Genomic DNA, 15721 nt, shown 5'->3' with positions numbered 1-15721 from the left:
AGTGTTATATTAACACTACTTTAGTCATTCAGCCATCATATTACCTGTACAGGAAGTTTCTGTGATACAGAATTTTCATGATTCTTTACAATCATTCGGTATTTTATCATTAATGCTGATTTTGTTGACATGAATAAACGAATTACAGAAAGCGTAGTAAGACCACACATCGCTGTGAGTAGCAAAGGTCAATGCTTTTAGTTTAGGCTATGATCTGCAGGTTGCATAAAACTGAGTGAATAGGGGCAGCAGTACCACTCGGTATATATACACTATAACTGGCTGCTTCACTAGTCATTGCTCACCATCCCCAGCAGTCATCCTCCTCGCGAGAAGTGGGATAATTATTTCTTTTGGTGATTTGTGATGTCTAGACCTGGGATTTTAAGGCAAATGCCTATTTTGTTCCTTAAGAAATAACATGGTTTTTTAAAAATATGTTGACGTTTCATGATAAATCCCTTACATTAATAGAGTTTTATAGTGCCCTAAAATGCCTATTTGGACCTTTAGAGACTATTTTACTATTTTAGTGCCTAAAAATGCCTATTTTCTACATTTAAAATAAAATTCAACTTCTGTAATTTTTCAATCACACAATGGATATCCCTGGAACGAGCAGAACAGCAGAGGGTGGGTTTTTCACAGAAATGTGTTCTTCCCAGACAACTGTCACTAAAGGAATGCTGAGTGAAGGGTGGAGGGGGAGGATTATCTAGGAAGAACAAGGAGCAGATAGTAAGAAGGGACATACTGTGTCGTCGCCAGTGAAAGAACATCTGTTTAAGTGAATATATTTCATCATGCCTGAAACGAAATCATCTAAGATTACAATGGCTTGTACAATTTCTAGGGAGACTTTTGATGGCAAGATTATTTTCTGCCAGTACTGCAATAAACAGGTATGTGCATATATCTTAAATTTCATATTAATCTAAAACTAAGGTTTTGATATTGGCTCCTCTAATTAATTGTAGAGACCTAGTCCAGGCGACCTAGGTTCGATTTCCAGTACCGGCAGTAATTTAGAAATTTATGAGGTCTGGAACGGTGTTGACCCAGCATCGTGAGGACATTTGTGATGCTACAGTGGGCAGAGGTCACGGAGGCAAGGCAATACGGCTGAGGGATGTATCGTGCTGACCACACACCACCCAATATCTGCAGGCCATGAGCTGGGCAGCAACCGTTATTGAAAGCCAACGCCCTTCGGGGACTGTAGTGTTCTTGTTCTTAATTAACTTTAGAGTAATAATGACTTAATTTAAATAGTTCAAAATTACAAATTTTATTCAATAGCTCACCTTTTCTATTCCTCATCTTGGTCTCCAATTGGCATCACTTTATTGTGTTTTAGATTTCACGTGAGAAAAAATGCCACCTTAAACAGCATGCAGATACTGCCAGTGACAAAGCGAAAGCAGCCATGAAAAGTAACATTAGACAGACTCTGCTCACACAAACTATATCTCCTACAACACATAATGGTTTCTATGCTGATATGTGTTAGAGCCCTAGTTGCAGCAAATATCCCCTGGAATGCTGTGCATAATCTGGTTTTCAGAGATTTTTTTACATAAATACACCAAGCAGCACATCCCATCAGCATCTACATTAAATAAAAACTACTTAGATATTTGTTACAATGAGGTCATTTTGTCAATCAGGGAGGATATTAGGGAGTCTTGCGTATGGTTGTGTGTGGACAAAACCACCGACTCTGTGGGCAGGTACATTGCTAACCTTATAGTAGGAAAACTGGAACCCAATCAGGCATCTACCGCTCACCTTCTTTGCTCTAAACAGCTTGAGAAAGTCAATAGTCAAAGCATTACATACTTCATCAACAAGGGGTTGCAATTGTTGTATCCTGGGAGTGTTGATGATTCTAAAGTCCATCTCCTTCTCTCCGATGCTGCTTCGTACATGATTGCCACTGCACCTCTCCTCAAAACTTTCTATCCTTCTTTAATTCATTTTACTTGCATGGCCCATGCCTTGCATAGAGTCCCAGAAACAGTTAGGGCCGAGTTTCCTGCATTAAATACTCTCATTTCAACAATAAAGAAAGTGTTCTGTAAGGCTCCATCAAGAATAGCCATCTTTCGAGAGAAACTTCCCTCTACAGAGATGCCAACTATTACGATTCAATCGTAATAATTACGAATTACCCACCATAATTACGCCTTTACGAATCACACACCACAAATTACGATTTTTTGTTGATTTTTAAATCTAAGTGTATGAAGTGTTCAAAAGGATACACAAGGCGGCGTGAATTTTCGGAATATTATCTTCGGATTTCTCAGAAATAATTTATCCCCCTTTCTTGTCATTCGTTTAAGAATATTTCGAGTTTTCACGCGCTGAACGCAGTGTGTGCTTCCAGTACCGGAAATTTAGGCACCTGTGAAGTGGCATATCTTGCGGAGTTGTTGTCCTTGTTCGTCACATGATCAGACTTCCATGCAAGTATGAGAGTTCTTTTGTCTTTGTTTTGGCGGTATAGTGGTGACAAACTCCGTTTAATGGTGAATACTGTGTGCGTGACTGTTGAAGAAGTATTTATTGCGATTTTAGTTCCCAAATTTACATATATTGCTCTTCTAGGATATATGCTAATCATGTGTTACGAAATGTGAAAGGTTTGAAATAATGAAGGGATTTCTTGTGCAGGAAAATACGTGTAATTACGTTACCGTGACTAGTGACGCTAGTAATAAATATAGTTGAAAATTTTGGGAGGTATACTCGGAAGAATAACCCAGTTTAATGCTCTCCTCAAAATCTCATTCACACGTGTTTTGTAGTGTGTGGAGCCGCGATGTTTCGGATGCGCATGATGAAAATGAACAAGACTGAATTTCGTGCTAATATGAACTCCGAACTGTTAAGTGCTCTGTTAGTGCAGAGGATGCACATGATATGAAAAGAAAAAGCATGTTACCAGTGTACGTTTACCAAACAGTAACTACAAGCTTTAAATGATATGTAAGTTAGTAAGATCACGAAAAAAAAAAAAAAATCTATGACCCCCCCCGTGCCCTAACGGCTGCATTACGAATTACCTTTTTTGAAAGTTGGCATCTCTGCCTCTATTCCCCTTCCACCACAGCCAACCATCACCCTTTGGGGTTCCTGGATTGAAGCTGCCCTGTATTATTCAGAACATCTTGAGGAAATCATGACTGTGATAGACAATTTGCCTTTAACGGACAACTCTGCACGTTTGTCGTCTGTCAAAGAGCTGTTAAATGATTATTCCAGTATTCAGAGAGACATTGCCTATATTGAGGCAAATTTTTCATTTCCTCCAGTCACCATTACAAAAATGGAGGAAAAAGGAAACAGTCTCAAACAGCAATTTTCTGTAATTGAGGAAGCTGAGAATAACATACAAAGTGCTAGGGACAAGTGGTCTAGTGTACTGCAGAAGAACCCAGGTTTTTCAGTGCTGAAAAGGGTACAACAGGTAATGGATGGGGAAAAGGTAGACTTACCAAGTGAAATTGAATTGAAAAATGTGGGTAAATTTTCCTATGACCCTCTTACTACTGTGAATGTGGAGTGCTCTTTTTCTGCTTTCAAAATGATTTTAACAGACAAAAGACAAAATCTGGACAGGATTATTGTTATGTACTGTAAAGCAAACTACGAATGAAAGTACTGTAGGAATGTTCCTCACAAATAATAAACACATACTCCATTCGCGTTTACACCGTTATTGGATGCCTACAGTGCTGTAATGGCTTTTTATATTGTTTTTGATAAAAGTCTTTTTATTCTGTCTTTACAGTTATTTCAGTTAAGAATAGGGATACCACATTTGTTAAAGTAAAGAAAGTATCACGTTACAGTTTAAGTGTATATTGTAATATTTTAAAGTCTATTTCCTTCCCATCCACACATTTTAAAAACATATTTTAAGTGACTATTTTCTCTCTTTATTTGCCTATTTACTTGTTTTAAAAGCCTATTTTAGGTGCCTAATTTTTTTAGAGCCGAAAATCCCAGGTCTAGTGATGTCTCAGTTTTAAATTGTGATAACAGTTCAGTTCTTTTTTGAATATTTGTCATGTATTTCTCATTTTGTGATGTTTTCAGTACTGTTATTGAATAATATGCATTTGCGTTCTTTTGCAAAGATGTAGTACTTAAAGTGGTTCATTAATACACCTGTATTTGTCCTGACCTGTAATATCTATATTGGTTTGAATCTTTCTGTCGGCAGCCCTGAATATGGTTATCTGTGGTTTTTCATTTTAACACCAGGCAAATGCCAAGGCTGTACCTTAATTAAGGCCACGGTCGCTTCCTTCCAGCTCCTAGCCCTTTCCTATTCTATTGTCGCCATAAGACCTGTGTGTCGGTGTGACACAATGCAGATTGTAAAAAAAAATATATCTAAATTCAAAGTATTAACTTTCACAATGGATAAGTTTATCCGTAATGTATGCAACATGTCATTTAATTATAGGAAAAATTTAAATCATCATGTCAAAGTTAAACGTTCAAATGTCTGTTCACAATTTTTTTTTTTTTTTTTTTTTTTGCTAGTTGTTTTACGTTGCACCGACACAGACAGGTCTTACGGCGACGATGGGACAGGAAAGGGCTAGGAGTGGGAAGGAAGCGGCCGTGGCCTTAATTAAGGTACAGCCCCAGCATTTGCCTGGTGTGAAAATGGGAAACCATGGAAAACCATTTTCGGGGCTGCCGACAGTGGGGTTCGAACCTACTATCTCCCGAATACTGGATACTGGCCGCACTTAAGCGACTGCAGCTATCAAGCTCGGTCTGTTCACAATTTGCATGTGATTTGTGCACTTTCAGCACTAACACAAAATTCAATTACATGTCATAAAAATTGCAAAACACAGGACCAATACACCACCTTCCAATGATGTGCATTCGGAAGTAACGTGCCCACTTTGTTTAGAGAAACGGGCAACAAAATCTGATATGGTTGAACATTTTGAAAATGAGCATGGAATTTCAATCAAAACTGAAACTGAAAATTTTTGAGTGGTGAGGAATTCTATAACTGGAAGTGCACAATAGAAAAGAACCTGGTACAGTATGCGATTACGTTACATGGCGTTCCAAATATGTACGAAAAGTGGATAATGCAACTAAAATGACATACAGATGCCACAGAGATGGGGAATGAATGAATAATAGGTTGTAGCAGCAATCAAGGAAATGTGAGGTGCATAAAAAAAAATTTTAAAAAAAATTTCTCTAGGTCCGGCACCACCCATTCCCAAGCGTACTACAAAATTTCTTGCGACCCATCACCCATATACAGTATTAAGAATAAGTAGACCTTCTGTAAAAGGACAAACTTCCACATACACTGGTGGTGACACAAAAGTCGTATCATTCAGTTATTTCTGAGACAAGAGCTTTGATATTGGTTAAAACTTCCATAGCAAGCAAGCTTGTGACTGTTGATTTTTTGAACATAGACATAGGACCTCCAGTTTTATGTGGAATTTGAACCACAGGGGTGTGACTTGTACTTTCCAAAATCCCATACTGTACTCGCTGGAACTCAATCTTAAAATTTCCAGAAGAGCCCTAGAATTGGACAATGATATTGAAGTATAGATAGAGCAGATATATTAATGTGCTGGAACCAACCTATCCCTTTCAATCTCATGGTAATACAAATATATCTCGCCGAGCTCGACAGCTGCAGTTGCTTAAGTGCGGCCAGTATCCAGTATTCGGGAGATAGTGGGTTCGAACCCCACTGTCGGCAGCCCTGAAGATGGTTTCCCGTGGTTTCCCATTTTCACACCAGGCAAATGCTGGGGCTGTACCTTAATTAAGGCCACGGCTGCTTCCTTCCCACTCCTAGCCCTTTCCTGTCCCATCGTCGCCATAAGACGTATCTGTGTCGGTACGACGTAAAGCCAATAGCAAATATTGCTCATTTAATTTAATAGTTGTAATTTTACTAGGTTCCAGGAATTCATAGGATCACAATATACTATTAATTTACTAAAAGCATTATCATATAGAAGAGAATATACTTACAGCAGTACCTGTATTATACAGCAGGAAGCATCCAGTACCATACGTGTTTTTGGCCTGACCCTGTTTAAAACACATTTGCCCAACAAGAGCTGATTGTTGATCTCCAAGACACTGAAAGAAAAATACCATTATAAAATGGCTCTTAATATCTAGAAATAGAAATTACTCTTCATGTTAAATAATATCTGACATAGCTAGAAAACATAAAATCAAATTATTGTAAAACAGTGTTGATAACACTGAATGCAAAGCAACAAAACATCTCTGAATAAATGTATAATATTAAAGTGTATACTAAATTAGGATAAATTATTATAATATGGCCTTGGCTGTGGCATCAAACACAACCATCAACCTGGGCTCAAGGGAGATAGGGTCAACTTCCCTATCCTTCACGTGACTAATTCTTGTCTGGCGCAAACACGTTGCCGATGTGAAGGAGAGCTAAGTTCAGGCAGGGACCCAGTCTCATGGGGTATAACGTGGAACCTATGCCCACGGTTACGGGTGAAGACCTAAACAGCATCTTAAGCAGAGAAGGAGACCTTCAGATTGGCGAAGATGGTGGATGAGGCAACCCATCCTCTCTGAGGAAAATTAGAACAGGAAACCACTGCCTTGTGGAGAAGAGGGATTTTCCAAGGCTAAGGGAGTAAACCCCGAAAGAAAATCCTCAGATGCGTTAGGCTTAACAGGTCAGCAGACGAGATGCTTTCAACGACAATACAAGCCTCAGATGGAAGTTTAAAAATGGAAATGGACTTGACAAATCTCTGACTATAGTTGCACAGTATGATGATAATGCTGATGTTCGTGCAAGTGATAGATCAGAGAACAAAACCTGATTTGGAACAATAAATATTTTAACACTGAATGGGAAGGAAAATGAATTGATTGACCTAATGGAGAGACGAAAACTTGACATCCTGGGATTAAGTGAAGTAAAATGGAGAGGAAAAGGAATGAAGAAACTAAGACAGGGGTACACCTTGTACTGGATGGGTAACAGTAAAGAGAAAATAAATGGAGTGGGATTTGTAGTGAACTAGAATGTTGAACCAATAGCTGGAGTTAAGTATGTAAATGAAAGAATTATAATAATACACTTACATGTAAACAAGGAACTACTGAAGATAGTACAGGTGTATGCTCCACAGACAGGATGTAGCGTGGAAGAAAAAGAAGAGTTCCTCAATGAACTGGAAACACATATTGTTGGAGATGGGATCATGATAATGGGAGACCTGAATGCTCACGAGGGAACTGACAGAATGGGGTATGAGAATGTTCTGGGCCCACATGGGTATGGCGATAGAAATGAAGATGGAGAGAAACTGTTGGACTTTTGTATCAGAAATAACCTGATAATAAAGAACACATGGTTTATGAAGAGGAATAGCCATAAGATCAGCTGATATAGTTGAGACTGAGAATGGGGAAGATACGTCATGAATACGAAGGTAATCCCCCAGTGAAAGTATGGAGGGTGATCATAGATTATTAATTGGGAAGATATGTCATGAATACGAAGGTAATCCCCCAGTGAAAGTATGGAGGGTGATCATAGATTATTAATTGTGGAATTAAAACAAGTAAAAATCCCTAAAATTGTACTGAAGAAGAAACCCAAGATCAGGGTTTGGAGGAGGAGGATAAAAGAATGGCATTCCAAGATTGTATAAATAGGAAGTTGCCTAACACGGAAATACAAAGTGAAGAAGAGTGGGACAATATAATACAGACACTTGTGGAAGCAGCAATTGAGGTATGCAGAAAAACAAAAGCAAAAGTTAAGGGAAAGGAGGCACGGTGGTGGACAGACAAAATTAAAAAAGAAATAAAAGAAAGGAACAAGGTGAAGAAAGAAATTGATAAGGAAAAGCAAAAAATTTATCAGAGGGATGAGAATAAGATAGAAAGGTTACATGTGGAATACAAAAGATTGAAACTACAAGTAAAGAGAAGTATCAAGGAAGAAAAGGAGAAATTTTGGGGAGAGTTTACCAACAAAATTGAGCAAGATAGTCGAGGAAATCAGAACTATTATACAGATAATAATAAAATTGAAAAGAATAAATCAGGAAAAAATCAAGGCATTAGAGAGAGAAGATGGATTCATATTACATGATGAAAAGGGTCTTCAGAAGGTGATGACAAAGTATTTTGAAAACTTTATAATGGGGATGACTGCTCGGAGGAAGGAGGAGATAAGAAAATGGAAAAAATATATGGAGAAAAAGAAGAGAACCCGATAACATGGTTGGAACGTGAAAGGACAGTGAAAGCAATGACTAAAGGCAAAGCAAGTGGAAAGAACGAATTCAATGCTGATATGATTAAAGCAGCAGGAAGCATTGGACTACAGTGGCTATACAGAGCCCTCAATGACATATGGAAGGATGAAAGGATACCTGAAGATTGGCAACAAGGAAGCATTGTACCACTGCTCAAAAAAGGAAATAGGAAGAAATGTGAAAATTATAGAGGTATAACCCTATTATCACATGGGCTAATAATAATGGAGAAAGTCATAGACAAAAGACTGAGGGATATAATAGAAACACAGTTAGAGGAAGAACAATATGGCTTTAGATCGAATAGATCAACAATAGACTTGATATTTACAGTGCGAACAATAATGGAAAAACATCTGGAAAGGAACAAGGAAATCATATTCGTATTTTTGGATTTTGAAAAATCTTATGATACAGTTAAGAAAACATTTATGGAAATGCCTACTGAAAAGGAATGTACCAAAATCATTATATATTTTTTGGTACATTAATTACCGGGCGAGTTGGTCGTGCGGTTAGGGGCACGCGGCTGTGAATTTGCATCCAGGAGATAGTGGGTTCGAATCCCACTGTCGGCAGCCCTGAAGATGGTTTTCATGGTTTCCTATTTTCACACCAGGCAAATGCTGGGGCTATACCTTAATTAAGGCCACAGTCGCTTCCTTCCAACTCCTAGCCCTTTCCTATCCCATCGTCACCATAAGACCTCTCTGGAGGATGGTTGCTTAGCTGTACTCCTCTTAAAACAATAATCACCATCACCACCAAGACCTCTCTGTGTCGTGCGATGTTAAGCCACTAGCCCCCCCCCCCCCAAAAAAAACAACATTAATTAACAAGATAATGTTGTATCATGGGAGTAAAAGCAGTGTACAAGTGGGGAGTGGTGACTCTGAAACATTTTATACAAATAAAAGGTCTCAAGCAAGGAAGTGCACTGTTGCCATTACTGTTTACTATATTGATGGATGAAATCATAAAACATGTAAAACAGAGTATTAGTAGTGATGAAGTGAATGCTTTGGAATTTCAGATGATGTGGTGATTTGGGGAAGGGGAGAAAAGGAAGTACAAAGGAGACTAGGACAATTGGAATGAAAATCTGAAGGAGTTTGGAATGGTCATCATCATCATCATCATCATCATCATCATCATCATCATCATCATCATCATCATCATCATCATCATCATTTCTTCGCTCCAGCAAGCCGGGTACGGTTGTGTATGAGCCTCCTCCAGTTTGTTCTATCCATCCACAGATGCTGCTCATATATGCGACACCAGTTCACATCTCTAATATCAAGGTCCTTCATTATCTGTTTTTCCCAAACATCATGAGGTCTTTCTTTTGGTCTCTTCCCGCGAACATTGTGGTCAAAGTGTGTTCGAGGAGTCCTGTGAGGGTTCATTCTTTTCACGTGACCATACCATTGCAATCTCTTCACTTCTAGAGTCTCCAGCAAGCTTTTTTCTCATCCAAGCTGTTGTCGGATATCCACATTCCTTATTTTATCTATTTTTGTTTTTTGTAGACAAGAATGGAGAAACTTCATTTCTGTTGCCTGAAGACGACTCTTTGTTGGTCCAGTAAGTGTTGCTGCTTCCAGGCTATACGTCAATATAGGTACTAGATATATTTTGTAGAAGCTGATCTTGGAAACTAACGGAAATGTTTCATCCCAAAGTATTTGCCGTACAGAGTGATAGAATTTGGAAGCTTTCTGTATTCTGTTACTAATCTCTTGATGTATGATATTGTCTGATGACAGAACACTACCTAAATACTGGAAGTTGTCTACAATATCCATCTCCTCATCTCCAATTCTTGGATGAACAGTTGGAGAGTTTCTATTCATGACCAAGCCAACTGTCTTAGTTTTGGAATGATAATTAGTAATTAGTAGTAAAATAACTAACGATGGCAGAAGTAAGGAGGACATAAAATGCAGACTAGCACAAGCAAGGAAGAGCTTTCTTAAGAAAAGAAATTTGCTCACTTCAAACATTGATATCGGAATTAGAAAGATGTTTCTGAAGACTTTTGTGTGGAGCGTGGCATTGTATGGAAGTGAAACATGGACAATAACTAGCTCAGAAAGAAAGAGAATAGAAGCTTTTGAAATGTGGTGTTACAGAAGAATGCTGAAGGTGAGATGGATAGATCGAATCACGAATGAAGAGATACTGAATCGAATTGGTGAGAGGAGATCTATTTGGCTAAATTTGACGAGAAGAAGAGTTAGAATGATAGGACACATCTTAAGACACCCAGGACTTGTTCAGTTGGTTTTTGAAGGAAGTGTAGGGGGTAAGAACGGTAGGGGTAGGCCAAGGTATGAATATGACAAGCAGATTAAAGCAGACGTAGGATGCAATAGTTACGTAGAAATGAAAAGGTTAGCACAGGATAGGGTGGCATGGAGAGCTGCATCAAACCAGTCTATGGACTGATGACTCAAACAACAACAATTAGTAAAAAGAAAACTGTAGTCATGCACTGTAGAAAAGAGAAAAAGAGAAGCCAAGTGAACATAGACAGAGAACGGTTAGAGAATGTAGAACAGTTTACATATCTGGGTAGCAATATTAATGCACGTAATGAAATCAACACTGGTAAAGGTACAACATTTTATCATCAAGTCAGAGAGCTTTTATGGGATGACAATGTGCCCAAGAGAACGAATTTAACATTATATAAACAGTACTTCATACCAATTGTAACATACAGACTAGAAACGCTGGTAATTAATAAGAGACAAGATAGTAAGATCCAAGCAGTAGAAATTAAATTTTTAAGAACATCAGTTAAAAAGACAAGAAGAGATAGAATTCAAAATATTAAAATCAGATCCATTAGTACAGAAGATACAGAAAGCAAGGCTTGGATGTTTCGGGCATGTTAAAAGAATGGGAAAGGAACGAGCAGCAAGAAGGGAATTGGAAAGAGAAGTTAAGGGAAAGAGACCAGTTGGAAGACCGAGAAGAAGGTGGATGGATCAGATTTGGAAGGACATTAGAGAAGCTGGATTAGATGTGGCGGAAGTAATGGAGCAGGAAAAGTGGAAGGACAGAATGTAGTGGACGAGGCTTGTCAACCATACCCGGGTGACTGGAGTGGGACATTGATGATGATATTATAATATGCATGACATGTATTCATCTAAAGTTGTAGGTTCTAACCAAAAGGATATGTCTTTTCATTTAAAATATTTCATATCAATGACTACAATTCAACATCTGACTGCTCTAATAAGAAGATAGTAATCATGATATTGTTTGTGTTAACTTTGGTATGGACAACTGGAAAAGAGTATAATCAGGCAGACAAAAACTGTTGTTACAAGAATGTTAACTATTTCCTTTTTTCCTCATAAATTTCTATTATGCAAACTACAGTACAATAAAGTAGCAGTCAATTAAATGTGCCTTATTTCCTTTGTGTTAATCAATTTTTGTTTCTTCTTCTTTGCTTTAATATTTGTCCCACCTAGTAGCAGAGTCTGGCTAACCTCTTTGGTAAGTTTGCCATCATCGGTAATCGTACAACATAGACACTTACATTCCATCGCTCATAGCACATCCTTGCTATCAACTTGATTATTTCTCTGGGATCTGACGTCATATATTCTGTCTTCATTTTGTTAAATCCCAGTCCAAAACGGCTTAGCCGATCATTCTATTCCTCCACTTGGAGTTGGAGATTCAGCTTGTTTTCAGCAGCTAACACAACGTTGTCAGTGTAGAGAATGGTCCAGGTAAAGGCTGGTGCAGGTTTGCTCTAATCTTGTCCACCACAAAGATGAACAACAGTGGTGAAGGGGCTGAAACTTGATGAACACCAGCATTTATAGGATGCTTCTGCAGCAGCTTGAACATAACTTCTGTGTAAAGCAGCTGTACCCATCTGAAAAAGTACTCTAGGATACAATGTTGTCAAAGTGCTAACTAGATGAGGTCATACAGCAAAAGATCAAAAGCCTTCTTGAGATCTAAGAAAGCGAGATGTACCAGCTTGTTTTACTCACAATGCTTCTCAACTAACAGCCGTACAGCGGCACTTGATGAACACCGACAGTGACAAAGAAATTATCGGATGTTTCTTCAGCAACTTGAACATAACTTCTCTGCATAAAGTAACTATACCCATTTGACAAGGTACTCCAGGACACCAAGCAGTCGAAGTGCTAAATAGATGAGGTTATGCTGCATAAGATCAAAAGTCTTCTTGAGATCTAAGAAAGTGAGATGTACCAGCTTATTTTTCTCACGATGTTTCTCAACTAACAGCCATGTGGTGTGGATTGTGTTGGCTGTTACATAATTTTTCACACATTCAATTTTGTTTTTTGTCATCTGGATCCGCTTGTCGAGAATGCGCTAAAAAACTTTCATGTTGTGGCTCAGAAGATGAATTGGGCGTAATTTGCACAATCAGTAGGGCTTCCCTTCTTTTTGTAGGTGGGCAGTGGTGTCCCTCTTTGACTGTCTGACTCTCTCTCACTCTATTTTATATGCATTTTGCCAGGAAAGTGTTTTGTCCTCCAGAAACTTGTGATACAGCTGTTTCTTTCTGCAAAATCCATCTTTGATTTCAACATTCCAAAGCCAAACATCTTTCTCGATCAAACGCTGTTCTGGCTTTGCTGTTCCAAGATTAATATACACAGTTTCATGGACAGCCTTCTTCATATTTGTCCAGGTTTCTTCAACTGTTGTGAATGGCAATGGATGTTGCTCAACGATGTTGGCTTCCTTCTAATTAAAGCGCCACCATTTGATTCTTGCTGGTCCTGTGCAAACTTGTATGGATTTCGGTAGCTTTATACGGAGCAAAAGTCAAGCTTGCAGATAAGTGGTCGGTGATGGCTTGCAACTGTTTCACAGTTAATGTGCAGTACCTCTTGATGATCTTGATGCCTGACAAGGATGTAGTCTATCTGTGTTGCATTTGTGCCACTGTTGTATGTGATTAGATGTTGATGATGACCAAATCATGGGTTTTTGCACAATCAAGAATTTTCTGGCCATCATAGTCCTTTTCTCCATATCCATGTGCACCGTGAGCTACAGGGTCTTCTTTAATATGGCCAACATGTTCATTTAGGTCATCTGTGATAAGATAGTTTTCTAACGGCAGTTCTGTGGTCTCCTCATCGAGCAACATCGAGCAGTTGTTTCCGACTACTGTGTTTAGGCATAGGCGCTGAAGAAATGGATTTTTCTACCAATGGCAATGTAGAATAATCAATTAAAGAGCACCTTTGCTATCAGAATTTATGGAAACTGAAAACTAAACTGGACAAACCAAGTTAAGGGCATTCTTAATAACAATATTCTTAGTTTTTCACTAAAAAATATGACTTTACTCAAGCATGTATAAAAATATGTAAAGAGAAGAACAAAGTGAGTTTCCAAGGGACACAAGTAGAAGTGCTGACATGTTCATAGCTGTTGAAAGGGTACTAACTGTCCCATAGAGTGAACAAATAGGTGTAATGAGTAGTTCTGAAGGTATTTCTTCATACATGGTAGGAGTTTATGTATCTCACCAAGCTCTTTGGCTACTCTGATGATGATGATGATGATGATGCTTGTTGTTTAGAGGGGCCTAACATCTAGGTCATCGGCCCCTAATTGTACGAAATGAGACGACCCACAATGCCTCACGTGCACAGAAGCTGGCGTAGAACAATAGGGACTGCTTCTACAGCACAATACTGAATCAATGATACTTGTAAGCGAAAGTGGTCCAAAATCCAAGTCAGCGCCCCCTCACAATGGTACTTATCACTAGGAAAGTAGAACCATGGTATTTGTCACATTGCAGTACTAATCAAGAGTAGCATAGACTTGCAGTATTCCACACATTATGGTACTACTCACAGGTAATGAAATTTGCACATGTATTACAGACCTACGCTGTTTTGCACATAGCGGCACCATTTACAGGCAACGCAAATGTATGGTGTTCATCACATAAGGGTACTAACCACAGGGACTTGTACTATCCTGTGGTGTTCCTCATATAGTGGGTACTTATCATAGGCAAGCCAGAACCATGGGTACCCTCATCCCATGGTGTTGTTCATATAGTGCTTCTAATCACAGGTACTGTAAAAGCCGTTGCGCTCTCGTTTGCTACTAATCACAAACCTACTTGTTACCCAACATAGTAGTACCACGCATAAGTAAAAGCGACCCATGGTGTTCCCCGCATGGTGGTACTAATCACAAGTAGTTTCATGGTTCTAATTTCAATATCCCTTGGTCGCCCCTTTTAGTCGCCTCTTACGACAGGCAAGGGGATACCGTGGGTGAATTCTTTGTCTGCGTCCCGCACCTACAGGGGTTTTTGGCTGCTCTATTGGGGATGCTACCATCATATCATGAGATCCACAATACTAGCTTAAATATCAGTAAATAACACTAGGAAATAGTAGTGGGGACTTCCAACACATCCTGAGTCATGACCCTGTTAATGTTCTCAGGAGGCTGTCTCCATGATCAACAGTGGTCTCTGAACTATAACAGTGCCACTGGAACTACAATATGTGCAAGACCAGCACCCAGCTTCGCAGACATTGACTGAACTTCTTTTTGACAATCCCATCCATATAAACGACCACCACTACTTGTCTTTCCTTTTTATTAGTTTATCCAGTTTTCTCTTAATTCTACACTTCTCAAATTAAGACTAAATCACTCACAAGAAGTAACTTTCAATGAATAAGGATGTGTGATAGCTTTGGAAATATAAAAGAGCTTGTCAGCGGTAACCAGAAATAGCACTGGGGTTGATAAGAAAATGGCCCATTCATGACGACAGCAGCAAGTATAAATGTGGAATTTATTATTTATATTTTTTGCCTGTCTTTCTTGTGTTAACTTTTTATTTCTCCTTCCATCCTCACTGCCATAGTGTATATTGTTTGAGTATGTTTCTGTTCTTCTTCCTTTGTACAACTGATGTTTATATCTGTACATTTTATAACTTTCCATTACACATATGCATTAAACTCTCAAAGTTCTGTTTATCTTTCTATGTTCCTAGTTTTTACTTCTTGTATACATTTTCTTTATTGTCACCCTGTCCTGTGCATTTCCCAACTTTTCCAAACCTTATGCCTCCTACAAGACTAACACAAATGCAAGGGGGTTCGTTTAAAAATGTGCGATGGTCAGTGACTGCACTTTTGATGGACCTGGATCTTGAGAAACTGAGTACCAGGATTTTATACATTGGTGATGCTTGTTGTTTGAAGGGGTTTAACATCTAGGTCATCGGCCCCAATGTTTAAACATTATTTAGTACCATCACCTTTACTTTGGGACAAATGTTGGTAGGCTATATTTTGGTTCAAAAAAAGAAACTACAAAAGTAAAGT

At 38.6% G+C, this 15721-nt stretch overlaps 1 protein-coding gene across 1 annotated transcript in view; it reads right to left on the bottom strand.

Moving 5' to 3' along the window:
• The window catches only part of LOC136877113 (glycerol kinase 3), a 179206-nt gene that overhangs the window by 92106 nt on the left and 71379 nt on the right, over positions 1-15721 (bottom strand). Inside the window, exon 6 of the mRNA XM_067150933.2 lies at positions 6043-6153. Within this exon, the coding sequence (XP_067007034.1) occupies positions 6043-6153 (111 nt within the window). The remainder of the gene's footprint in view (positions 1-6042; positions 6154-15721) is intronic.

Source organism: Anabrus simplex, chromosome 1, assembly GCF_040414725.1.
Source record: "Anabrus simplex isolate iqAnaSimp1 chromosome 1, ASM4041472v1, whole genome shotgun sequence".
NCBI classification, from domain to species: domain Eukaryota; kingdom Metazoa; phylum Arthropoda; class Insecta; order Orthoptera; family Tettigoniidae; genus Anabrus; species Anabrus simplex.
Note: the sequence above shows the minus strand (reverse complement) of the source record. Positions and strands in the feature narration are given on the sequence as shown.